At 38.0% G+C, this 25,353-nt stretch overlaps 3 protein-coding genes across 3 annotated transcripts; 2 read left to right on the plus strand and 1 right to left on the minus strand.

Moving 5' to 3' along the window:
• Window positions 1-139: 139 nt before the first annotated feature.
• LOC125055442 (splicing factor 3B subunit 4-like) lies at window positions 140-7,324 on the plus strand. Its single transcript, XM_047657906.1, has 5 exons — window positions 140-310; window positions 4,440-4,532; window positions 4,607-4,875; window positions 4,958-5,076; window positions 5,163-7,324. The coding sequence occupies exons 1-5, from the start codon at window positions 295-297 to the stop codon at window positions 5,170-5,172; spliced, it is 507 nt and encodes a 168-aa protein (XP_047513862.1). The 5' UTR covers window positions 140-294; the 3' UTR covers window positions 5,173-7,324.
• A 2,186-nt stretch (window positions 7,325-9,510) lies between these two features.
• LOC125055430 (nucleolar GTP-binding protein 1) lies at window positions 9,511-20,586 on the minus strand. Its single transcript, XM_047657890.1, has 15 exons — window positions 20,442-20,586; window positions 20,208-20,360; window positions 20,001-20,122; window positions 19,510-19,645; window positions 12,616-12,717; window positions 12,333-12,425; window positions 11,926-12,075; window positions 11,282-11,439; window positions 11,011-11,152; window positions 10,759-10,936; window positions 10,576-10,685; window positions 10,380-10,498; window positions 10,172-10,305; window positions 9,888-10,048; window positions 9,511-9,801 (listed from the first exon to the last, which is right to left on the minus strand). The coding sequence occupies exons 1-15, from the start codon at window positions 20,487-20,489 to the stop codon at window positions 9,646-9,648; spliced, it is 1,962 nt and encodes a 653-aa protein (XP_047513846.1). The 5' UTR covers window positions 20,490-20,586; the 3' UTR covers window positions 9,511-9,645.
• Window positions 20,587-21,626: 1,040 nt separating this feature from the next.
• Window positions 21,627-25,296, plus strand: LOC125055429 (presequence protease, mitochondrial). Its single transcript, XM_047657889.1, has 2 exons — window positions 21,627-21,817; window positions 21,954-25,296. Exon 2 carries the CDS (start codon window positions 21,970-21,972, stop codon window positions 25,033-25,035), a length of 3,066 nt encoding a protein of 1,021 aa, XP_047513845.1. The 5' UTR covers window positions 21,627-21,817; window positions 21,954-21,969; the 3' UTR covers window positions 25,036-25,296.
• The last annotated feature ends 57 nt before the right edge of the window (window positions 25,297-25,353 follow it).

The following is a 25,353-nucleotide window of genomic DNA, read 5'->3' on the forward strand; positions in this document are numbered from 1 at the left end:
TTTCAAAATATAGATAAGAATTGTTTTGATAACACATTATACCCTATAGTTTCTCAAAGTGACTGTCTTCTCTAGGCTATAATTTAAATGACATCACTGACATTGGCAATTGACAGCATTTCGATTTCTCTTTACCTCGCCCCTCGATCCTCATACCTCTTCATCAGTTATATTTCGTGAATTGAAGAAGTCTATTGCGACTGCAATTTTTTGTAACCGTCGCGAAATTTATCCAAATATCGAATATTGTTCAATTCTATTACCAGTTTCTTAGTAAAATTATTGTAGTCTAATATGGCAGACAAGAAAGGTATTTATACAAATTCTTTTAAATTTCTTTGTTCTTTATAATAATTATTCTGAAGGTTAACATATGTAACGTCGTATAACTAAAATTTTTATACTATAAAATCGATATAGTTTTTGAAAATGATGTCTGTAATTTCTTTGATTGATATATACCAAACAATCGTTCTAAATTATACAATTGAACCAGAAAAGTACTACCTATTGTGCTACGATCAATAACTCAAATCCAAGATGGAAGACTACGAATAGGCGGGATGACCAACTTACATTATCGATTCACGCATCTTCTCTTTTACATCGGCAGGCACCTCTATATCAAAGAAATACGCTGAACGTTCTTGCGTGCGTACTTTAATAAAATAACCAAACCCATTTTAAGTGTACTACGAACCTAAATTAAAACATTTCGCATTTAATATTAATAAAAATGACGAAAGTACAATATTATATGTACAATTTTGTAGGTTTGCTGTTGCTTAAGCATTAGGAATGAAGATATTGTTACATTGCCGTATTGAAAATTATGCATTAATCAAATTAGTATGCAACATTGTTACATATGTCAGCCCCCGCAAAATATTTTATGACACATGCGATAGGCAAAGGCTTAGTGTCATACAGCCTGCCGCTTTTGAGATAATAATAATGAATTGTCCATGCCCCTGTCCTATCCCAGCCGCCCCCTCCTCTCCACAGGTGCATCTCGGGTCTACGGAGTCAGCTGACACCAGACGACTAGTCAATATCATGTAATAACACAAAATAGAATTTTATTTTTTTTTCTTTCTTTGGAGACCTAGAAAAAATAATATATGATATGTGCGTATCGGCGTGTGGACGATCGTATGTGTTAATTCTTAATAATGTAATTTACAACTTGATTGCTATAGGATTTTACTTCATATTTTATGTATATGTAACCAATGCTTAACATCTCAGTAGTATTATTCTGTTAGAATATTTTTTTAAATTAAAAACGAAAAACGCAATAACACCATTGTTCAACTGATTACTCATGCTGCAATGTGGCTGACAGCATGCATAAAATATTTAAATGCATTCAATGACCTTACACTGGGTCTTGCATATTACGAAAACTAGTTTTTAAACCAGCAAATAATATAGAAATCAAGTTTGTTTTGGTTGGAGCTTTTTATAATAGCGTCACTTTTCTTCTAACATCATGCATTTATTATAAAATAAACATTAAAAAATGTAAATTGTTAAAACAGCTCCAGGCAATTTAGATTAATTGGTAAAAAACAAGTTGTTAAGAAAAGAACTTTGATATCCCTGAAACAAGGTAATACTATGTAATGAAACTTTATAATACATAATGATTGTATACATTGTTATGGTTTTCAAAGTTCTTATATTTTATTGATCAGATGTCTTATTTCATTGTTCTATTATAATTATTTTCTTTACAGCTTCTTTTTTAACCATTTTTTAATCACTTATTTGCTAAACTCATCCTTTAAATTGAATACATTTCACATGGTGGTCATGTTGAAGTATGCAAATCTGTTGGATCCTAATTTGTTTTTCATTAATATTTTTGAAATTTAAAGGGTGTGTAATTCAATGTTAATGTTTGTTTGCTAGAATTTTTGCACCTTTCTCAACATAGAGGCAATCCTAGACATTTTTATTTCTCTGTACTTTTGTTTAGTAGCTGTTGCCTCTCTGTTTAAGCGTTCTCATCGTTTGTTTGTGATGAGGATGTCTTATCGTTTTAGACTATGCTAATTTAATATAATTAATATATTAAGCTTAACATGTGATTTTTTTGTAGTGAGTTTATTTTAAAATGAACACTAATTTCTGAGAAATCACATCACTAAGCATTTATTCAGTCTCAAGTTTCTGTTCATTCAGGATCTTGTGCCACTAAATTAGCAGATATAAGTTGAGTATCACTAACATAAACAAATCAGTGCCTGGTTTTTGTCATTGAATTGTTTTTAAGTCTACAATCATTAATGATGATTATTAAACTTTATTGATTTACTGAACAACCATGTATATCCAGACAATAATGACATTAATGATATATAGACGATGTAGGGTGATGGCGAAAATGTCGCAAACATTATTTGCGACTTTTCAGTATAAGCAAGTCAATAACAATACAGGATCGCATGTTGCTGGTTGATCTAAACTCTAATCCTATTTGCAAAAGTATTTGAGAGTAACAAACGATCCTATTGCCTTTCTAATTTCTTTTCTTTCTTACATTTTGAATTAAAAAGGTAAATAATATTAGGTATACGTTAGTGTGTGACTAGTTCATAAGGTCTAACGGGAGCTTGTTGATTCGCGTTTCGGTGGAATCTTTAATTTATTTCAATCTGATTATAACTACTTTATTCCGATTAAATACACCTGAATGAAGAAACGTCATTTTACGTACCACCGCGACGGGAACGGCAGCGGCGATTGTCATTTGCCTTAATTATTATTGCATGCACAGCTTTACGAAGGACAGGGAAGTATGCCTTTCTCAGTCGACATTACTTGAAATGTCTCTTAGGCATCCCATTCCACAGGGTTCCTGATTAATTAATTTACGTGCAATTGACTCATGCTACGACGTAAATATTTTAAACAGACTCGCAGTGGGACAGAATAAGTTGTATTTTATGTATACTTAAGGGCTTTTACCAGGATTTTTATGTTTACCAACTTTTGCTGTTTGAACGCAGCGTTTTGTTTCGCAACCCGCGAATTGTTTGTTTTGCAGTTTATGTGATTATTTTTTTAAATTACATTAACGTAAGACTTGCATGGTTCTAAGAAATTTATCACAAATAGATTTTGTTCACCGCATGATTCTATGTCCTTCTGCGCAATTCATATCGAGACTTATTTTTCACGTGTCGCTTTTTTTGCATTGGCTTTATAAGTATTTAAACAGCAAAATGAGTTCAGTATCGTTAATGGGCGAGAGAAATCTTGGTAAACTTGTTTTAGCTAGATAAAATATAGATAATATTGTTTTAAAGGAATGTTCACGAATTGTGCTCACCGTTAGGGCGCAACTTTGCGTCCTGTATGTTATTAATCGCTACATTCCTGCAAAGTTGAACTCGGATTTGACATTCCTCTTATGACACAGCCTTACAGGGATGTGGACATATATACGAGCTTTTATGAAACATTTGGTTTATTCGTGAAAGTAGAAGCTTTTGTATATGACGAAAGCACTTCGCCTGTGACCCGGTACACCTGTACCCGGACACTGGCGATCCTAGATCTGTTAAATAATTTATAACTAATGTTTCCCCGTACGGGTCATAATCGTGTGATGATTGTTTTGTTTAAGCCGTTTACGTGGTCACACTCGCACCGTTCATGAACATGTTGATAGTAATTGAACTGATTGCCTAGGGCGAATGTGATCATGGGACCTAGGAATGCATTGTAAATAACAGCGGTAGGTCGAACCTATCGAATATCTGTGACCTAGTTTCGCTCCGGAGCCGAGGTCGGCCTCTGGATTTTTTCAAAGAATGGAAAAATCCAAGGTCTGTTTGTAACGCGTTGTATGGACATCGCTTGATCGTTAACACTGACGCTAGTGAGCCGCGCTGTAGTGTTGCAAATATTATATTTTTGTAGATTGTGAATATAGCAACACTCGTGGTCACGTCACTACGTCACGCGTGAATGCTCGGGCTTGGGTTGTGGCGCGCTTTTGCGCGATTCTGTCCGATAGATGACGTCGCCCTGACCGCTTCACTTTCGAAACATTCGGTTCGAGCCTTTTCGACTACGATTTTGACGGGGGTACTGCGTGACTAATTAATAATTATAATATACTTAGTGTTATTGTTTTACCACTTTATCACAAGTCGACAATATTCACTCGATGCAATTATTGTTTAGTCCTATGTAGCACTGTCGCAACACGGCGAGGCCGAACTCTGTCGTTGTCTTGGCATTTTTCGTGTAGATTTTGTGTTGCTATCGTTCCGTTTTCGATACGTTCAATTTTCTCGGGTATGGCGATTGAAAGTAAAATTGCACGAATCGTAAGCGGCGAGTACCTCGGTCAAAGTCGAGTCGTCAGAACGACGTCCCTCGGGCTGGGAGTAGTCGGCCGTGAGTGACGTGAGAGGTTGTTGCAGTGACACCTCCCCTCGGAGCCTACCCGCAGCCGCAGCCCCCGCAGGGGCCGTTCCTTCCCGCGCCGCCGCATCAGGCAGCTCCGCAGTATGGAGGTACTCGAGTGGCAATTCTAATTCAGTCTTTAAAATAGATTTTCTCTCCGTTCTCTAAAACCTGACGTGTTTAGTGGCGGGTGGATCGCCGTACGGCGTGGCCTTCGGCGGCGCCGGAGCGGGCGCGGGCGGCATGTACGCTCCGCCACCCTACGAGCAGCTGCAGCACCACCAGGGCATCCCGGGGTTGGGGCAGCAGCTGCCCGTTTACTCGGGCGCAGCGGCCATGTACGCGGCCGCCGCCGCCGGTTACCCGGGCTACATCGGCTACCCCGTACAGTACTACCCCTACTATCCCATGCAGCCCTCGATCCAGCCGCTTAGACCGACCATCATGATCCCGGTGAGACGCTAGATAATATCCGAAGTCAAGTCGTAGACAAAGCTATATTGAGAATATCATTTTATAACGAACGCTATTCCAGAACGGGTTCGAGGCTGGAGGTCGCTTCGAAGGCTTGGCGCAGACGCTGCTGCCCCCCGCGCCCCCTGCCGTGCCCCCCTCGCCCGCGCACCTCGCCGCCATTCAGCCCCATCAAGTGCTGTGAGTACAGTTCGCTTTTGAGCAGGAGTTCGAGGAGTCTCTACCTCGTCCTGACTGATTAATTGTATTTGATGATTTTCCCCTAGATGGCGTTAGGTAAGAGCGCGGCCGGAACCGACGGCGCCGACTCAGCACAATCTCGTATAAATTAAGAAGGACTATAGTTTAGCAATAAATAATATTAATTGATCTCCGCCACTTTCGGTCGGTTGTGACTAAATTCTCGTCAGAATCTGACTACTTGCCCGTGTCGTGCCCGTCACTGACCCGAAACCGAAGTCTACGAACAGTATTTAGCTTCACCTCAAAAAACCTTTTTTTTTTCTCAAGTTTTGTCGAATATCTGTACGAACGAGCTAATCACTGCGACATTTAAACGAGAGTCCTTATACGAGATTTTAATGAAAAGAGTATTATATTTTGAATGAAAAATGATTGAAAACATTTAAGGAATGCGCTTGACGTCGGTTTGATCAGCTTAGCCCGATATTTGACTGTGATGTGTTTTACTTTGCACGTCTATTCGTCACTCGACTCGTGTCGCACTTTTTGCTGAATTATTTAACATCGAAATCTGACATGTCTCCTGTGACGAATAGTACGAAAGATGAGTGAAGCTCGGGTAAAGATAGTATTACTCGGGCTCGCGATAGTATTAAGCGGGCTCGTTCCGCTGAAACTAGTTGTAAGCGCGGGTTTGAGTGCTATTTGTGAATAAAATCTCTTTTAATGTTTTCTTACTCCTCCGATTTACTAAACAAAAGTTATTTTTTGTAAATACTTTGTCTCCAGTGATTCGGAATACTGTTTCTTTTAAGACACTAGAGAAACGAACGAAGAACACAAAAGCCCGCGCAACCTTTAGTGATATAAAATGATAACACAGGTTGTGCGTGACGCGAGCGGTGTGCGAGTGAGAGGGTGATATTGTTTCCATCTCGTTTTGTTTAATATCATACGTCTGTTTCGTTAAAAAATGTTGTTAATATTTGTCTGGTACTAGTATATGTATAGTATTGGACAATATCGTTCGGTCCTAGCCTAAAAGTTACGATAAAGCGTTGGCCCCCATTGTTAGAAAAAACCTATCTTCTTTAGATGCCATTAATCTCAAGTATTGTGTAATGTAAAGTAATAAAAGTGGGGCACAGTGGTATGGGTGCGATGGTTGATGAAATTTTGAATCTCAAATGTATTAGCTGATTAGCTGAAAAAGCTTCTGAGAAGTCGTATTTTGTTTATCAAATATTTAAAATAAAAGTTCACAGTTTAAAGCAGCAATTCGCCCTCCGAGGCACTAACAAAGTATTGACTAAATTATTTTGACTTCAGCAATTGAATAATATTGATGGAACCCGAGCCAAGGAAAACTATTCCAGTGTTTGTTTCAGTCACAAATGGTTTACAAGGTGTGTCTCGAGGGATGTTTACAATTATCGCTATTTGCATTGATGCAATATAAATAGCCATTATTGGTAACATTCCTTGAATGTGGAATTATTAGTAAAACAATTTTTTCACTTACTATTATGAAAGTCTACGCAGCTTATGCAAAATGTATTAATTTATTTTAAATGGCAAAGTTGTTTTACTGGTCATAAATTAAATTTGCAATAAAGTAAGTGACAGCTTTTTAATATTTAATTTTTACTCGTGTATTTTATATTGATTTTTGTTGATCATGATTTTTCGTTGAAGCCGTTATACTTAAAATGGAAAAGGTATAACGATTAATGAAAATAAAAGTATGTAGATCTGAGAAATGTTTTTTAAAAAGGCATTTAATATTAACTCCTCGCGTTACCGCCCATTTCTGTTTCAATTAACGGATGACGTCTTAGTATAATAAACGTTCACTTAGAACTTACCGATTCGTTATCCGTTCGTTAAATCGAGAATGAGGCATATGCAATCCCACATTGCCGGGACCATAGTTTAATTCAATGTTCAAAACCCAGGGATGAATTATTTTCTCTTAATTGATGAATCTCTTATATTTTCAATGCAATTCAATTAGTTTATCTACATATAAACACAATAAAATGAATCTAGACCAGCATGAATTAAAAATATGATTTTTTTTAAATAAAGACGGATTTGTATGTAGATAAATAATCGAATGTGAGAAATAGTTAATTTGAAGCGAGTAAGTGAAAGTGGGTTTTGCTCAATCTTGTATCGACTTGAAAGTCACGTGCAATATATAGCATAATTATTATTTTGTTTCCAATAAAATTATAAAAATACACAAGCTTTGTTTTATTGATGCCGCCATTAGTTTTAAAGCTGTAAGGTATTCCTGCTGAATTACGTCAAGCGATCTGTTCTAGGTGTTTTGAAACAAGCTCGACTTTTGTTAGGTTTACTCAGTAGAAGAGTCTCAATAACCTGTGGTCGCTTTGGAAGATTTTATTATTTATGATTTCAATGTTTGAGAAGCACTTAGGAATGTTGCTCAGAATATAATCTAATTTGTATGTCGTTGGCCTGGAGACATCCAAGCCCATAGGTTCTTAGTATTCTTTTTAAATATTGTGTTTATGAATAAAAGAATAGGTGAATTATAATTTACTGCTAGTTCTCAAATCAAGGGCGTAGAACGGAAGAGAAGAACTGGCAATAAACTCTCCGCCACTCTTTTTCATCGCCAAGTTTTACACAACGACTGTAAGGAGCTGTCACCACCATTACAACATGTTCCACATGACATCTTAAGTAATTAATAATATAAAATAAATTAAAAACAAAGATTTGTCCTCTATCGGCAAAAGGCATGGTGAAATAGGAGCACACACTAAGCGCTTACATTCTCGTGGGAATGACACGCAAATACATAGTCGAAATAACCGACATCACCGCATACACGAATTCAAGTATGACCAGTCACCACAAGTAGCACCCTTTCACGAGTATGACGCATGGCCAGCCATCGGCCCCCTCGCCATATTTTAGGGAAAGAGACAACCCGACGTATGGACGCCGCCACAAGCAGGTTTCAATAGATGCCTGGTGAAGGCTATAGGGTACGTCACCCCAACGCTTTCAAACGCAAATTCGGAGTATTGTTCTCTCCTCTGGGCGGGAGCTCCCAGTGCAGGATTAAGCCAGCGCGGGGCCTCTAGCAAATTCTGCCTAGGGGCCCTTGGTTTGCTTTAGGTTTTCAAGTTAAAGGTATAAAATAAAACAAAACTGTTTCAAATAAACTTTCCTGGGTTTAATATTGGGAAATTTAGAGATAACACTATCAATATCTTCTATCATTCTATCACTATCAATTCTTTAACCAAATCATGCTCGATATTGAACAACGTGAGATGATTAAGACGTTCTTGGCCCATCGTGTTCCTTAATTCATTTTTAATAAAATTTAATATTGAAAAAAAACGTTCGCTACTGCAATTAGTCATGAGAGACAAGTAAACGCGCAAGGCAATATCTAAGTTTGGGAAACACGATTCTAAAGAATCATTCATTTAATAAAAGTTTATAAAATCGCTGCTCCAGAGGTTCCTGGCTCTTGCTTCAATATCTGAAAATGTGGATCGCATTGCTTGGACGCATATTCCGTATGAAGGTCTTGATCAGACGACTGCAGCGAAGCACTAGTCGCTTGCAAGCGTTCTAGGATTCCGTTCCACGTAATTGTCATGATTCCTGTTTCAAACTTATTCATCGTTGAAACTACTTCGAAACTTTATTACGGCACTCCGCTATTAGATCAACTTTATTGAAAATGTCTTCTAAAACTTGTTTAATAGTGATAAAACCGCATGAAAGTGCCTTCGTAGCATCGGCTCGGGCTGACCATCTCGTGTCTAAGACGACCCCATCGATAGTTAGGAGCCTTAATTTGCATGATTGTTTATAAAGGAAATATATGTTGATATGTTCAGCTATGGGCTATTAATTCTAAGAAGCCTAAATAATTTCTATTGTGAGCTGAACCAACAATTTCGTCATTAGGTTTCATGTGAACACATAAAATGTATAATTTTTAATTGTATAACTTTTGTCATTTTTAAATTACCCGCATTTTTACTTGAAACTCTGAAACACCTTGCTCTTAATCTACGGTCACTAGCTTTTAATAATCTCGAAAAAAAAAAAAAGGTCAGTTGTATTCACTCATAAAATTAATCAATGTTTTATAATAAATCAACCAACCACAGTGGAAATTTAAATAGTTCACCTGTTTCCTGAAAATACTTAAAATCGATTAGAAAAGTACAATCTCAACTACGTAAACTCGCAAAATAAATGTATACCTACCTATATAAAAATTTAAATTTGGCCGCTTGAAGGGTAGAAATAACATGCTAGTCTAAATATATCGCATACTAGGTGGCGCTTCACGGCACGAGTCGACACCCGACGTCACATAGTTCTAGGTAAACGCTATGTTAACGTTACGTTTGGGGTTGTAAAGAGACAATCTAATGTTGTACAACTTTATTAAAACATTACACATTTTATATAGCTTTCGTGAACTTCGAAGAGACGTATGAACTTTCGAATGGAAACAAATTATTCCTAAATAAATGCAATAAGCACCCGACGAATCGCACGAGCCTATCGCCTGTCCGTCTTGCCGACGCCCCTTTTGCCAGAAAACAAGTGTTTGGGCATCTTGGTGCCGATGAACCTGTCGGCCTCTCCCTTGAGACCCATTTTCTTGGTTTTCTTCGAAATCGCGATGTGGGCCATTTTCTTCGCGCGCCTTTGCATCTGCGGAAAGAGAAAAAGATATTCGGATGATTCTGTGAACATTGAATTAAACGAAGCCGCCGTAATAAGTGGAACGTGGATCTTACGGCGACGTCCTTGACGCCCTGTTCGTCTCTGGCGGGCCTCGAGACGGACCTCGTGCGGGATTGAGACTCGAGCCGCGCTCGCTTCGCCGGAGCCGACGCGGAGCGAGAGCGGGAGCGGGACCTGGTGAAGTGGGCCTCTTTGCTCTCCGACATGTCCACGCCTGTCATTTTTGCAATAAAGTAAATAAATAGATAACTTCATTTCGATAACCGTCAACCCATGCCGGAGAACTACACTACATTATAAATATAAAACAAAATGCAAAGAAACCTTCGAAACTCACCCAAGCCTTCCATCTGCCGCCTGAGCTTGTTGGTGGACCTGTCCCTGTCCCTGGCGCGACTGGTCCTCGGCATCACCGGCTTCGTGGACTGCTTCACCAGGCGAGACTCGTCCTTTAAGATCGCCTTCTTGTTGCTGTAAATCAAAATGGCCGGAATGAGATTTCAAAAGAAACCTAGCTGAAAAGGCGCACATTAGAAGGTACCGACCGTATCTGGCGGGCGAGGTCCCGAATTTCCTTCATGGTCTCGTCCAGCTCGATCTTGGGCACGGCGTACATTCCTCCCTCCTCACGCAACTCTTCTTCCTTCTCCAATTCAGCCAATTTCTGAAACGAATCAACAAAATATAATTTCCAGCACAGAACTAGGCCACGCCTTGCCACAATTCATCTACCGAGAGTACCTCAAATATTTCTGGGTCGATGTAATCCGCGATGTTGTGTCCCTCCCAGAACTCCGGAATGGGGTCGTGACGCTCCTCCTCGGCTATCTCCGAGTAGTTCTTCTGAAGATCTGGAAAACACGATCGACTCGTTCAAATCGATTCTAACCTCGTCGCGTCGCCTGAGCGTTCGACGGGCCTCACCGAGAACATAATCGTCGCCCTCCTCGAGCTCGATCTCCCTCTCGAGCTTCCTCTTCCTGTTCTCCTTCTCCATCTTCTCCCTCTTGGCCAACACTCGAGGGGGGATCACGGGCGGACGGATCTTGTCGTCCCGAGGCGACGGAACCGCCACGTGCAAGCGATTCAAGATGCCATCCACCTGCGGACGAATATTGCTCTTATTGTGTAAGAAGAGCTCTGACCGTGGAATTTAAAGTCTCCTCTGTCGTATACCTTTTTAGTCCTCATCTTCTCGGTGACCCTGTGGCCCAGGAGCCTCTCGCAGGCCTCGATCTTGACCTCCTGAACCCCTTCCTCCGTGAGGGTGGACGTCCTCATCACGGGCACCGTGCGAAGCTCCGAGTTTCCGTCGGCGCTGATCGAGAGGAACCGACATTCTTATTTAATCACTCTAAACTTGGGGTAACTTTAGCATGTGTATATTAAATAATAATTAATTATATTAGACAAGGATCTTCGTAGAGAACAAAGCAACAATACTCACTTGACAATATTCCCTTTAGCACAATTGGCTTCGAGCTCTTCGATGAGAGCTCTCTTCTGCTCCGGCAACTCCTCGGGCTTCACGACGTCCATCTTATTGAGGACCACTATGAGCGGCTTGTTGCTGAACAGTGGCTTTATACTCTCGAAGAGCGATATCTAAGGTTGAACAAACTTTATATAAAATACTTCCACTTTTTGTTTGGCAGATTCGATTTCTTTGCAGCGTTGGCCTTCAGCGTGCGACTCTCATCCTCGAGGTCATAGGTTCGATCCCCGGATGTGCACCGATGGTGTTTATTTCTATTTAACATTCGCTCGAACGCTTAAGGTAAACATCGTGACGAAACCGGCTCGCCCTAGACCGAAAAATTCGACGGCGTGAGTCAGGCACGGAAGGCTGATCACCTACTGTGCCACTCGCCTGTTAAATTGACAATTTAAGATGCCACGTTTCATGTCACGGGTATACGTACAGAGTACAGACATACATACACCATTTGACAGATAATAATGTCGGCCAATAATGACTGATCAGCAATATTACATTGAGCTCAGCTTTGATGAGGCCACATACAAAACATACATAATAAAGTTTTAATAAATAATTATTTGTAATCTATCATAACCATTATAATCACTCACTTGTTCCTCAATACTGTGTCCACACTGTTCCGAAGGATCTATGAAGTAGAGAACGGCGGCTCTCAAGTGCGCGAGAGCAGTGACGGCCTGCATCTCGATCACGTTGCGCTCCTCCAGCGGATGATCCAAAATACCGGGCGTGTCTATCACCTGGTATTTACATAGTATGTACTGCACTATTCATGTGCTAGTAGACTTAGACAACATACACATAAAACAAATACATTCATACAATTTATGTGGTTCGTAAATGGTTGTCCGCCTGTTAGAAAATGAAAAACAGTGTAGGTATTGACATAAGTATGCTATGATAATGAAATAAATTGGCATAAATATATAAGAATAATAATAATATAATTTAAAATAGTTATTTACAGTTCTTAAAAAATACAACAGTGATAACATACCTGCCAACGCAAGTACTTGTAGTCAGTGTGTCCAACGTAAAGACTTTTAGTTGTAAATGCATAAGGCTGAACTTCAACATCGGCGCGAGTGATCTGAAAAATGTTAAAAATATTCTCGTATACTGCTATAATAAATATGTTCTTTTGTAACATTAATAAATCAAATGATAATGACAAACAATTAAATATTCAGTCATAATATTTTACTATGATAGCTATAGTTTACGTCAAACAACCAAATAAATAATCTGTTTATCTCATTAACAACCCTTTAAAACTTTACCTTATTAATGAAGCTTGATTTTCCAACATTAGGGAAGCCGCAGATAATGATGGTGCGTGTGTATGGGTCTATGGATGGTAGACGAGACAAATGTTGCCGTACCTAAAATTCACAATGGCTTATTGGCTAATATAGTAAATATAGTGTTGTTCGAAATACATAATTTTAATTTTATTTAATTTGATGAGGGTGATCTCAAATATTTTTACACGGCCGATCGACACATCATTTTTTGTTAGTCGTTGTTTAGCTTGTCGGGTTACGTGTTCTCGTGCGTCTAGCATTTTTATTTTGAATATATACTTTTGTTAAATATAGATGATTAATAGACACGTCCACTATTTAAAATTGTTAGTGAGTGTTTAGTGCGTGTTTGAGAACTATTGAGGCAAGGTATCAATAATTATTATCAGTCTAACCTCTTTTTGTGCCCATACTAACACTTATCCAAATCCTTACGGCTGATATTATTGTGTGCCTATTTTCCTGTAAGGAGACATTGAAGAGGTATGTACTCAGGACTTATTATTTAATATGAATTGTGTATCGACGGCCACCGAACCGTTCTTTGTGATACATAATTTTTTGGTAGCAGAGCGTGGTTCTATTTTAGTAAATAATTGTTCGGTAGTATAAGTCCTGGGTGCATGACTTATTAATGTATTAATTTTTTTTTTGTTTGTAGGGATTATAGTTTTTTTTAAATAGTGTTTTAAATCGTTTTTTGTAATTAGTTATATTCGCCGTTTCTTATTATTTTTTTTCTTAAATTTTTTGTGCTATTGTTTGTACTCATATACTTTTATAATGGCGGTCTCGCACAAGGCACAAATAGCTGGTGTATTACGGTGGCTAGGATCGGCCGTTTTAAATATTTCGCGAAAAGATCGCGTTCAGGCGCTTCTATCAAGAAGTGACGCGTTAGAGGATAGAATGAAAGATTTATATAAATCGTATCAGGCATTACTTGAGTTGGGTTTGGAACCGGAGGTGATGGACAAGGTTTCTGCAGACATGGATCAGGCTGAGGATTTGGCTGATCAAATTAGGGAAGCCGTTGGGATTATTAAATCTTCGGTTAATCAGTCAAATAACCTTCAATCGAAGGATAGTTTAACTTTTTCAAGTGGTATTATAGGTAGGTTACCCAAACTAGATTTGCCCCATTTTAGTGGCGATTTAAGCCAATGGGTGGCGTTTATTCATTTATTTGATAGTTTAGTGCACTCAAGAGTTGATTTAACATCTGCTCAAAAGTTGGCATATTTGTTGGCTAGTCTCACCGGGGAGGCTAAAGGGTTAGTCCAACATTTAGTACTTGTGGACAATAATTATGATATAGCTAGAGATTTACTTATGCGGCGTTATCAAAACATACGTAAGCTGGCGGATAGCCACGTAGATGTCATATTAAATTTACAGAGTAACGTGCAGAGCCACAACTTAAGAATTCAAGTTTTAAATCCTTTATTAGTGGCAATTAATGCCTTAAGGGGTTTAAATTTACCTGTAGATAGTTGGTCTTTTATTTTGTTGCATATAACGTTACAAAAACTAAATTTAGACATGCGCACCCGATTTGAACAGGCGTATGGTGGAGATTCATCCACTCATCTTCCCTCGTTTGATGAATTGATTTTGTTTTTAGAGGATGAGTGTCGCAGACAGGATAATGTTCCAGCGCCGTCCACAACGCCGGCCCCAATTTCTACTGGGCCGCGACAACAGCATATGCGCTTAGTACGACGCCCTGACCAGCGAGTTTATAACGTGGCAACTCAACATCCAGGCAAACGTTGTGTTTATTGTCGAGTCCCTGATCACACCGTGGTGTCATGTCAAAAGTTTTTGGCATTACGTTTTCAAGCACGACGTAATATTGCCAGACAGCGGAAGTGGTGTTATGGTTGTTTAGGTAATCACCTGGCATCACAATGCCAAGTGTCACGACCATGCAAACAATGTAATGGCAATCATCACATTATACTTTGCGGTAATGCGAATGGTTCACCCCAATCAGCTGCACCGGCACGGGAGTTTGTTGAAGCCATTCAAAATACAGGTGATCAGTGGACTGGTGGTGTGCAGGTTAGAACCCATACTTTTGGTCATACTTCCAGGCACCAAACAGAATCCGGTTACGATAATTACCATCGGAGGCGGCCACCACCCTCCAGGGGCGGGGGAAACTTAAGGTCTCATAACAGGCCTCGTGTCACCTCTGATCAGCAACAACCTCCTAAGAGCAAGGATAATTATGACTCTTGTGCATCACCTGTTATTGAACAGCAACGTCGTGATTTTGTTAGGCCTTTGCCTTTTTCTGAGTGGCCTAGTTTAGGCCAGCGGGTCCCTGAACCAGAAGAATATTGACTAGATCACGTTCCCACTAGAACTCCTACATCTCCCATTACTGTTTTGTTACCCACCGCACAGGTTTGTGTTGGTTCTCTATCAGGTGAGCAAGTAACCACGCGTGCGATTTTGGATTCTGGAGCACAGGGAAGTTTGGTGTCAATGGATTTGGTGGACAGGTTACAGTTGCGTATTTCGCCTGTTAGCGGGGGTATATTTGGTGTAGGTGGTCTTAAGGTTGCTGGTTTGCGGGGACAAGTTACACTAACTTTTTCTTCTGTTCAATGCTCTCATCCACAGATTACAACTTCTGCCATTATTTTAGATAATGTTATGGGCAGACACCCACTTGTTAAATTACCATCGGAGATATTAGATTTTACACGTAGTCTTAACTTAGCGGATTGTACATTTCATATTCCAGGTCAAATTGATTTGCTACTCGGAGCAGAAGTTTTAGGCATGCTGCGACTAAGTAAAAGCACACTTTTACAACCAGGGGGCTTAGTAGCAGTAACATCTGATTTTGGTGATGTCATTATGGGTCCTGTGTTTCCAATACAGTCTCTTACAGTGGAAGATGGTAACTTGTGTGTGGGACTCTCACTTGCTGAAGCTATTCAACGGTTTTGGGAAGTCGAAGAGCCTCCCACAGCGGTTCGTGAAAACCCGGAGCACCAAGAATGTGAATTGTTCTTTCAGAACAACACTGGTCGTCTTCGTTCAGGTAGGTTTGTCACGCGGTTGCCTTTCTTACCATCCCGACCTCTTTTGGGTCACTCCAGGACTTTAGCAGAGAAAAGGTTAACATCCATGGAGAGACGAATGAAGAGAGATTCAACTTTTCGTGCTAAGTATATTGAGTTTATGGACGAGTACTTTAAACTCGGACATATGTCAGTTTCTGATTTTGATTGGCGCACACAGGAGCACTACTTTATCCCACATCATGCTGTGTTTAAAGGTGGTAAAATCAGAGTAGTTTTTGATGGCTCAGCGCCTAGTTCCAATGGAGTTTCTTTAAATCAATGTTTGCATTCGGGCCCAAAGTTACATCGTGACATTGGTGATATTTTAACAAATTTTAGAAGACATCAGATCGTATTTGTTGCAGATATTAAAATGATGTTTAGGCAAACTGTAATTCATACTGATGACCGTTGCTATCAACTTATCTTGTGGCGTGAGAAGGAATCCGATCCTGTTACAGTATTTGAATTGAATACCAATACATATGGACTCAGATCAAGTCCTTATATTGCTATTCGTACATTATTAGAATTGACTGAGCGGGAACGTTTGCAATTTCCAAGAGCAGCTGATGTTTTGACAAGTGATGTTTTCGTTGACGACATTTGCACCGGCGCTGCAAATGAGAAAGAAGCTTTAATACTACGCAACGAGCTAATTGGGATTCTAAAGGCTGGTGGATATGAGTTAAGGAAATGGGTGTCTAACTCACAAGCTGTTCTTGCTGGTTTACCCGAGGATCATCAACAAGATCCTTATATTTTTCAGAACGTGGACAACCCTGACGCTGTTGCAGTATTAGGTATTCAGTATCAACCGTTAGCTGATATATTTACTTTTCGCGTGCAGGATATAGATGTAATTAAATCTTGGACCAAGCGTGTAGTACTTTCGACTGTAGCCAGGATATATGATCCTAATGGATGGTTAGCTCCAGTTGTTTTTTGGGCAAAATGTTTTATACAAAAGCTTTGGTTACAAGGATTAACATGGGATGCCCCTTTAGTAGGTGAATTGTTAAGTGTTTGGGTTAGGTTTGTTTCGTCTCTTCCTGAAATTCAATTGATTAAAATTGATAGATGTTTATTGCCACCAGGGAAATGCACAGTAGATATTCATGGTTTTTGTGATGCATCGGAAAGTGGTTATGCTGCTGCAGTTTATATTCGTTCTGTCAATAAATCTGGTGTTGTAACGGTTAAATTGGTTATGGCAAAAAGTAAGGTTGCACCAGTAAGAACACGCTTAACAATTCCTAAATTAGAGTTATCAGGTGCTGTTCTATTGACACGTTTGATTAACCATGTTAAATCCATTTTTGGCCAAAATATGAATATCCAGAAGTGTTTTGCTTGGACTGATAGTCAGATAGTTCTTGCATGGTTGCAAGCGTCAGTTCATGTTCTGGAAGTATTCGTGGCCAATCGGGTTTGTCAAATTCAGCAATCTGTTGTGACATTAGATTGGAGGCATGTACCGGGAGGACTTAATCCGGCAGACTGTGCATCTCGAGGTTGTGAGGCTCCAGTAATATTAGACCATCCCTTGTGGTGGGCCCCAGGTTGGCTGTACCAACCCGAGAGTTGCTGGCCTCACACTAAAACGGAACTTGTTGAGCCTCTTCCGGGATTAAGAGTTATTTCTCTTGTCGTTCAGGAATCGGTAAGAAATTTAGACCAGTTACTCACAAGGTTTAGTTCATTAGACAAATTGATCGGAGTGACCGCCTGGATTAGGAGGTTTATTTATAATTCAAGGAATCCAACAATTAAGAATATGTCAAATGTATTATCACCAGATGAAAGGAATGAATCCTTATTGTTCTGGGTTCGTTATATCCAAGCCAAGCATTTTGAAACAGTTTTTGCTACTCTAAAAGGACAAGGTAAACTAAAAGGATCTGTTGCTCGGCTGAATCCGTTTATAGATGATAGGGGTTTGTTACGCGTAGGTGGAAGATTACGCCACTCAGAACTACCTTATCATCATAAACATCCGCTTCTGCTTCCTAATCGAACACCTTTGGGAGATTTGATTATTACTGACAGACACGAAAAGAATGCACATGTTGGTTTAAATTCACTTTTGGCTATTATTCACCAACAATATTGGATTTTGTCAGCCAGGAGGGCTATTCGAAATGTTATTTTTAAGTGTATTCCTTGTTATCGACTTAAAGCATCTTTGACTCAACCTCAAATGGGAGATTTGCCTCCAGATCGGATTACCGCTGCTAGACCTTTCTCAGGCGTAGGCACCGATTTTGCTGGACCATTCTCCATCAAGGTTTCATCAATACGAAACGCCAAGATCGTAAAAGGGTACCTCTGTGTTTTTGTCTGCCTTGTTACAAAATCTGTACACCTGGAGGTGGTGTCATCACTCAGTACTGAAGCTTTTATTGCTTGTTTGTCTCGTTTTGTCAGTCGTCGAGGGTTACCAAGTTTGATTCGGTCCGACTGCGGGACAAATTTTAAGGGAAGCGAACGTTACCTTGGGGAAGTAAATAAGTTTTTGACTGAAAACCAAGTGCCTATTGAAAATTCACTTTCTCGTCGTGGTATTAAATGGAAATTTAGTCCAGCAAGCTATCCATCTTGGGGTGGAATATTTGAGGCTGTAGTTAAGGTGGCAAAAACTCATCTTCGACGAATTATAGGGGAATCGGTTCTTACATTCGAAGAATTAGCAACGGTATTTTGTAACATTGAAGCTGTAATGAACTCCCGCCCACTTTGCCCTATATCGTCGGACCCTAATGACCTAGAAGTTTTAACTCCTGGTCATTTTTTGATTGGGGGTCCTCTCAATGCGTTACCTGAATATCCATGTTTGGACACACCAATAAATCGGCTCTCACGTTTCGAACTGCTACAACAACTATCTCAAAGTTTTTGGAAACGTTTTAATTTAGAATATCTCCATTTATTGCAGCAGCGGGTTCGTTGGATAGACAAAACGGATCCGCCTAGGGTTGGGGACTTGGTCCTTATCAAAGAACCAAATATGCCACCATTATCTTGGAGACGTGGTCGCATTATTAAACTATTCCCGGGAGCGGATGGTACCCCGCGAGTCGCCGAGGTCCGCGTTGGGGAATCGGTTTTAAAAAGAGCCGTGGCGGGCTTGTCACGTCTCCCAGTGGCATAAACTTTGCTCCCAGCCTCCGGTTTTGGACTCAGTCATGTTGCGCCTGACTGGGACGGGGGACTGTTCGAAATACATAATTTTAATTTTATTTAATTTGATGAGGGTGATCTCAAATATTTTTACACGGCCGATCGACACATCATTTTTTGTTAGTCGTTGTTTAGCTTGTCGGGTTACGTGTTCTCGTGCGTCTAGCATTTTTATTTTGAATATATACTTTTGTTAAATATAGATGATTAATAGACACGTCCACTATTTAAAATTGTTAGTGAGTGTTTAGTGCGTGTTTGAGAACTATTGAGGCAAGGTATCAATAATTATTATCAGTCTAACCTCTTTTTGTGCCCATACTAACACTTATCCAAATCCTTACGGCTGATATTATTGTGTGCCTATTTTCCTGTAAGGAGACATTGAAGAGGTATGTACTCAGGACTTATTATTTAATATGAATTGTGTATCGACGGCCACCGAACCGTTCTTTGTGATACAAGTGTTATTTTAGAATTTTAAACTACAAGTAATTTAGGTAAATATGTGGCACACTACAAAGTCTAGTTTTAAAATTATACTAACAGGTTTTAATTTATTTAATCCTATGACATTAACATAAAGTTAAGACCTGTTGATACTACTTACTTGTTCTAAATATGTCAAGTTGGCAGACTGCCTCTTCATGATTGTTGCCATTCGACCGAGAGCAGCCCTTTTCAGCTGTTTACACCGATATAAGGAATCTCCAAATTTAAGCAAACGCACATAGTCTTTGGCGACACTGGAATAACAGTTACAGGCTAATGATCAAAATTTCCCAAAACAAGGTTTCATAGATGTAATCAACAAACCATTAAGACCAATTTAAAAGCTTGTTCTCTTAAGCATAGCATGGCAAGCAGTACAAATTTGTAGCTATATATGGTAAATCAATTTTAAAAGATTAATGGATAAGTAGTAAAACAAAAACAGTTTTTTTTATTCTGAGTGGCAAGAGCAACAGAATTTTTAGAGATGGTTTGACCAAACCAGAGAGATATCAAAGTAAAGTTTTTAGCATAATTATTTCAAGAGATAATAGTGTAAGTATTAATAATAATGTGGTATTTAAGGAGATAAATATCCTGAGAACTTACTTATCGATCAAATGTCTGGCAGTATTTAACTGACCTAAGCCCAATTTATAGTGATCTTTGTCATAGAGTACATTCATTAGGTCTGCATAAAATGGATGAACATCATCTAGTTTTGGAAATTCCTAAAATAAAACAAGTAATCAGGTTTGTTTTTAGAATGCATACTACTTTTTTATTTTACAAAAGTGTATCGAATAAGAACAGTACCTGTATGATGCGAGATAATCTATCATGGAAGTTTTGTTGAGTAAATTTTACTTTTCTCATATAAAATGCACGTATCCGCGTTATTTTGTAATGTTTATGTACAACAGTTGGTGTTTTCCTTTGAGTTTTCGACAAAATTATATCAATAAAGTCCTGCAAATAGCAAAATATGAGAGGTTAGGTTAGATATGGGTCCAAAAATAATAGAATAAATATTTAATAGGGATAACAAACCTTTGCCGTGGGGACCACGGCTATTTTTTTGAAGTTGTATAAACTCATTTTTATTTATTTCACATTTGCCTTTAATATATATAATTATTTACCAAGTTCAACACGTAAACACGTGAAGAACTCGAAAGAAAAGAAAAATATTGTCAAAATTTAAGGGTTAGGTTAAACGTCACTGTCAGACTTCTTCTAGTTTTAAAGTTAAGCATGTGCTACACGGTATGAAACGGCGGTTTGAAACCAAATAAAAGCGAGTTGCGCTTTTCGGCTACACGGTTTAAAACCAACAGTGTCCAAAATAACGTTGCGCTGATAAGACGTCTCCGTAGGGATGTGACATTCTGCATAAAAAAATAGATTTTTTATTAATCGATTATTTTTTTAGCATGAAAAATCGATTTCTTCAGTAGCACATTGCAGTGTTTTTGTTGTATTTTTAATTGTATGTAGTCTTGTGCTGCTGAATAAATTTATTTTACTTTTTAGTTATAGTTTTATCATCCTTTCGATGTTTTACAAAAAAACAATACATCTTCAAAGAATCGGATTCAATGTATCGCATTGTAAACATCGTTGTATATCGAATATCCCTAATAGTTCAAGGTCTGGGTTATAAAATACCAGACATAATGTCGGTAGGTGGCAGATAAAAAATCGACTATGATTGATTTTCAATTATAAAAATAATCGATTATTTTAAATATAAAAATCGCGTAAAAAAATCAATTTTAATCGATTTTTTTTCACATCCATATCCCAAAGACATGGCAATTCTCTGTATAATTCGAGCAATTCGGTAATAACTTCACGTTCGTGCGTCTACGCTCGCCGCCGCAGCACGACTGCCGAACGCGTGGTTTTAAACAAGCGGCTAGACGGTTTCAAACCAACGGTTTTGGTCGCGGTTTGCAACGCAAAGCGTGCTGCCAAGGGCATACCAAGGTTAAACGAAATTTGGCATAAAACAACTATCCACACGGTTTGAAACCAAAGTTTCAAACCGCCGTTTCATACCGTGTAGCGCATACTTTAAGAAATGAGAATGTTTTCAACAAAGATCAACATAATTAGTAAAAAATAAGGGCTATTCTTAGAAAAAACTTGATAATTCTAGGACATTGAAAACATATTGCTAGACATTACAATAATTTTGTGAATTTATAATTACACTGTGATCTGTGTAAAGTGTCATGTGTCAACTATTATTTGCGGCTTTCCTCCGGCAAGAGGGCAAGAGGTTAAAAAATAAAAATTATTATTAATCAAGAAAAACCGAAGAAAAGACTTTTGACTGTGGAAAAGTTGTTAGTAATATATTATAGGATTTGAGAAAACTCCAATCTGTTATAACATTTAAAAATCTTTTGTCGTAATTGGCGGTGAGTTCACAATATTTCATCATTTCATTTGTTTGAAAATGATTATACCGTTATTATTTTTTTAATAGGCTTTTAACGTTCACGAATAATTATATTCGGGTATTTTTGAAAATAGTAAGTAAATATTATTTTCCAGAAACGAAGTAATAAAAATGTATTCAAGAATTGGATGTTTGTCAAGCAGGCTTCATAGAAAATTTAGCCCTTCTAGTCATAAAAAATATAGTAGTGGAATTCTGAATAAGAAAGAAAATACTTCTAAAGGTATATTACCTGGCAAACTTTACCATGGCTTTATTTGTATGGATATGGAAACAATAAAAGAATATAACATGACTGCATATCTCTTGACTCATGAGAAAACTAAGACTGAGTACCTGCATTTAGAGAGAGATGATGCCAACAATGTGTTTTCGGTTGGCTTCAGAACTACACCTCAAGACTCAATGGGTACACCTCATATTTTAGAACATACAGTTTTATGTGGTTCGGAAAAGTATCCTGTCAGAGACCCTTTCTTCAAAATGCTAAACAGATCTCTTGCTACATTTATGAATGCTTTAACAGGGCCAGATTATACATTTTATCCATTCTCCTCTCAAAATGAAATAGATTACAGAAATTTGCAAAAGGTATATTTAGATGCTGTGTTTAAACCAAACTTAGAAAGATTAGACTTTTTACAAGAAGGTTGGAGATTTGAGCATGAAAAGTTAGAAGATAAATCATCACCATTGTTGTTTAAGGGTGTTGTCTATAATGAAATGAAAGGAGCATTTTCAGAGACCAGTTCATTATTTGGACAAAAGTTTTTAAATTCAATACTTCCCAAAGGTACATACGGTAATGTCTCAGGAGGAGATCCGTTATGCATTCCCAAATTGACACATTCTCATTTGAAAAATTTCCATGCTACTTATTATCATCCAAGCAATGCAAGAATTTATTCATATGGTAATTTTCCATTGGAACATAATTTGAAATTTTTGAATGAAAATTATTTAAGTAAGTGTGAGTACTTGGATCCTAACAATACCATTGTTAATCCTCAAGAAAGATGGAGAATGAGTCAGAGAACAAATATTTCTTGTAGAGTAGACGAGTATGGTGGACCTATTGAGAAACAAAATCAAATTGCAATTGGTTATGTAATGTCAGACATTACAAATGTATATGAAACATTTATGATGACAGCTCTTGCTGAATTGATGGTAATAGGACCAAATTCGGCATTTTACAAAAGTCTAATTGAAAAAAATATATCTGGAGGTTATAATGCTCTTACTGGTTATGATAATCAAATTAGAGATACTTTATTTGTTGTTGGATTAAAAGATGTTGAGAGAACTAATTTTGAACTCATAGAGAAGCTTACAAATGAAACAATCGAAGATATTCATAAAAAGGGATTTGAGAGAGAACACATTGAAAGTGTTCTACATGGTTTTGAGCTGTCTATTAAACATCAATCACCCAAATTTGGTCTTAATGTACTTTTTAACCTAATGCCTCTTTGGAATCATAATGGTCCTATTTTAAAAGCACTAAAAGTGAATGAGTTGTTAGACCAATTGAAGGCAAACCTACTGGATTCGCAATATGTTAAAGATGTAATTGAAAAATATTTTATACTTAATAACCATAAATTAATAATGACTATGCAACCCGATTCTAAGTTTGATGATATCTTTAATGAAGCAGAATCAAAATTACTTGAGTTTAAAATAAAACAACTCACTAGTGATGAAAAGGAACAAATATTTAGAGATGGAATGGAATTATCAAGATCACAAAAGAAAATTGAAAATCTTGATATCCTGCCATGCTTAAAATTAGATGAAATAATGTTAAGTAAGACAGCACCAACTTTGAAACATACAGTATCTGGAACAATTCCTTTGCAACTGTGTGAAGCAAACACTAATGGAGTTACGTATTTCAAAGGAGTTCTAGGAACTGATAATTTAAATGCAACTCAAAAACCCCTATTGCCATTCTTTACCTATGTTATTGATAAGTTTGATACTAAGTCCTTCAACTACAGAGACTTTGATAAGTATGTTAGTAAATCAACATCTGGGTTAAGCTTCACTACACATGTAACAGAACATATTGATTTAGAAGAACAATATGAACAAGGAGTGCTTATTAGTAGTCATTGCCTCGACAATAATTTGTCAAAAATGATGAATATTTGGTCTGAAATTTTCAAAAAACCTAAATTTGAAAACAGTGAAAGAATGAAAATGTTACTGACAAACTACTGCTCATCTCTAACCAATGGAATTATAGATAATGGTCATGTCTATGCCATGCAGGCTGCTCGCTCGTTAGTTTCATCCGTAGATCAATGTAAGGAGGGTCTTCTTGGTATCAAACATGTCATGAATATGCAAGAGCTGCAGAAAAGCCTTAAAATTGAGGAGATACAAACCATTGTTGATGATATAGGCAAAAATATTTTAGTAGGTGGAAATTTAAGAGCAGCCATCCACTATTCAAAAGATAATAACAATATTCACAAAGAAATAGATAGATTCTGTGTGAAACTTTGTGAAAATCAAGAGTGTAAAGATGTTAATAGGATTAACTTTACAGATTCGCAAACTCTACCAAAGGAAAACCAAGGTCTTCATGTATCAATGAACATTCCAGTTAATTATTGTGCAAAAGTCATTCCAACAGTTCCTTACACGCATGCTGATTATCCGAAATTAAGAGTACTTTCTCGATTTCTAACCTCCAAATATCTCCATCCAATAGTGCGTGAGCAGAATGGTGCTTATGGAGGAGGTGCTATGTTGACAATAGATGGTATTTTCAACTTCTACTCATATAGAGACCCGAATTCACGTGTAACAATGGATGTGTATGATGATACCACTGATTGGATGGCAAAAAATGAAAGTTTGGTGGACGACCAAAACTTATTTGAGGCAAAATTGTCAATTTTACAACAAATGGACGCACCCGTCGCTGAATACATGAAAGGAATAGAACTATTTTTGTACGGTATGTCATATGACATATGGAAGACACAGAGGGAGAGAGTTTTAGCTGTAAAGAGAGAAGATATACTAGATGTCTGTCAAAAGTATTTGACACCAGACAAGTGGGCGGGAAAATGCGTGATTGGGGAAGGTGCATCACAGCAAATTTGCAAAAGCAACGAATCCTGGCAGAAAATTAGCGGACCGCAAGAGAAAGAGAGTTGTTAGGCTTTTTAAGGGCTTGTCATACAGGTCTGGTACAATCGGAACTGAATGTATTGTTTAAGGTTTATTGGATAAAAATTAATACTATTCTGTTCCTTAAAAACTCTGCACTATTATGTAGGTACTGATATGTGAAGACCATATTTATAAAAAGCAAAGGTCCTTAAGAAGTCGATACGCACTCAACTCTATAAATGTTATATATGTGTGCCCTGTGGTCTCATAAAAAACGTCTTTGTTATAAAAATATATTATTAGTTAAAATGTTTGTCTCATTTTTAAAATATGTACCTTTTTTATAGTGTGAAACACACAAAGTCA

This window comes from Pieris napi, chromosome 13 (genome assembly GCF_905475465.1).
Source record: "Pieris napi chromosome 13, ilPieNapi1.2, whole genome shotgun sequence".
NCBI lineage: Eukaryota > Metazoa > Arthropoda > Insecta > Lepidoptera > Pieridae > Pieris > Pieris napi.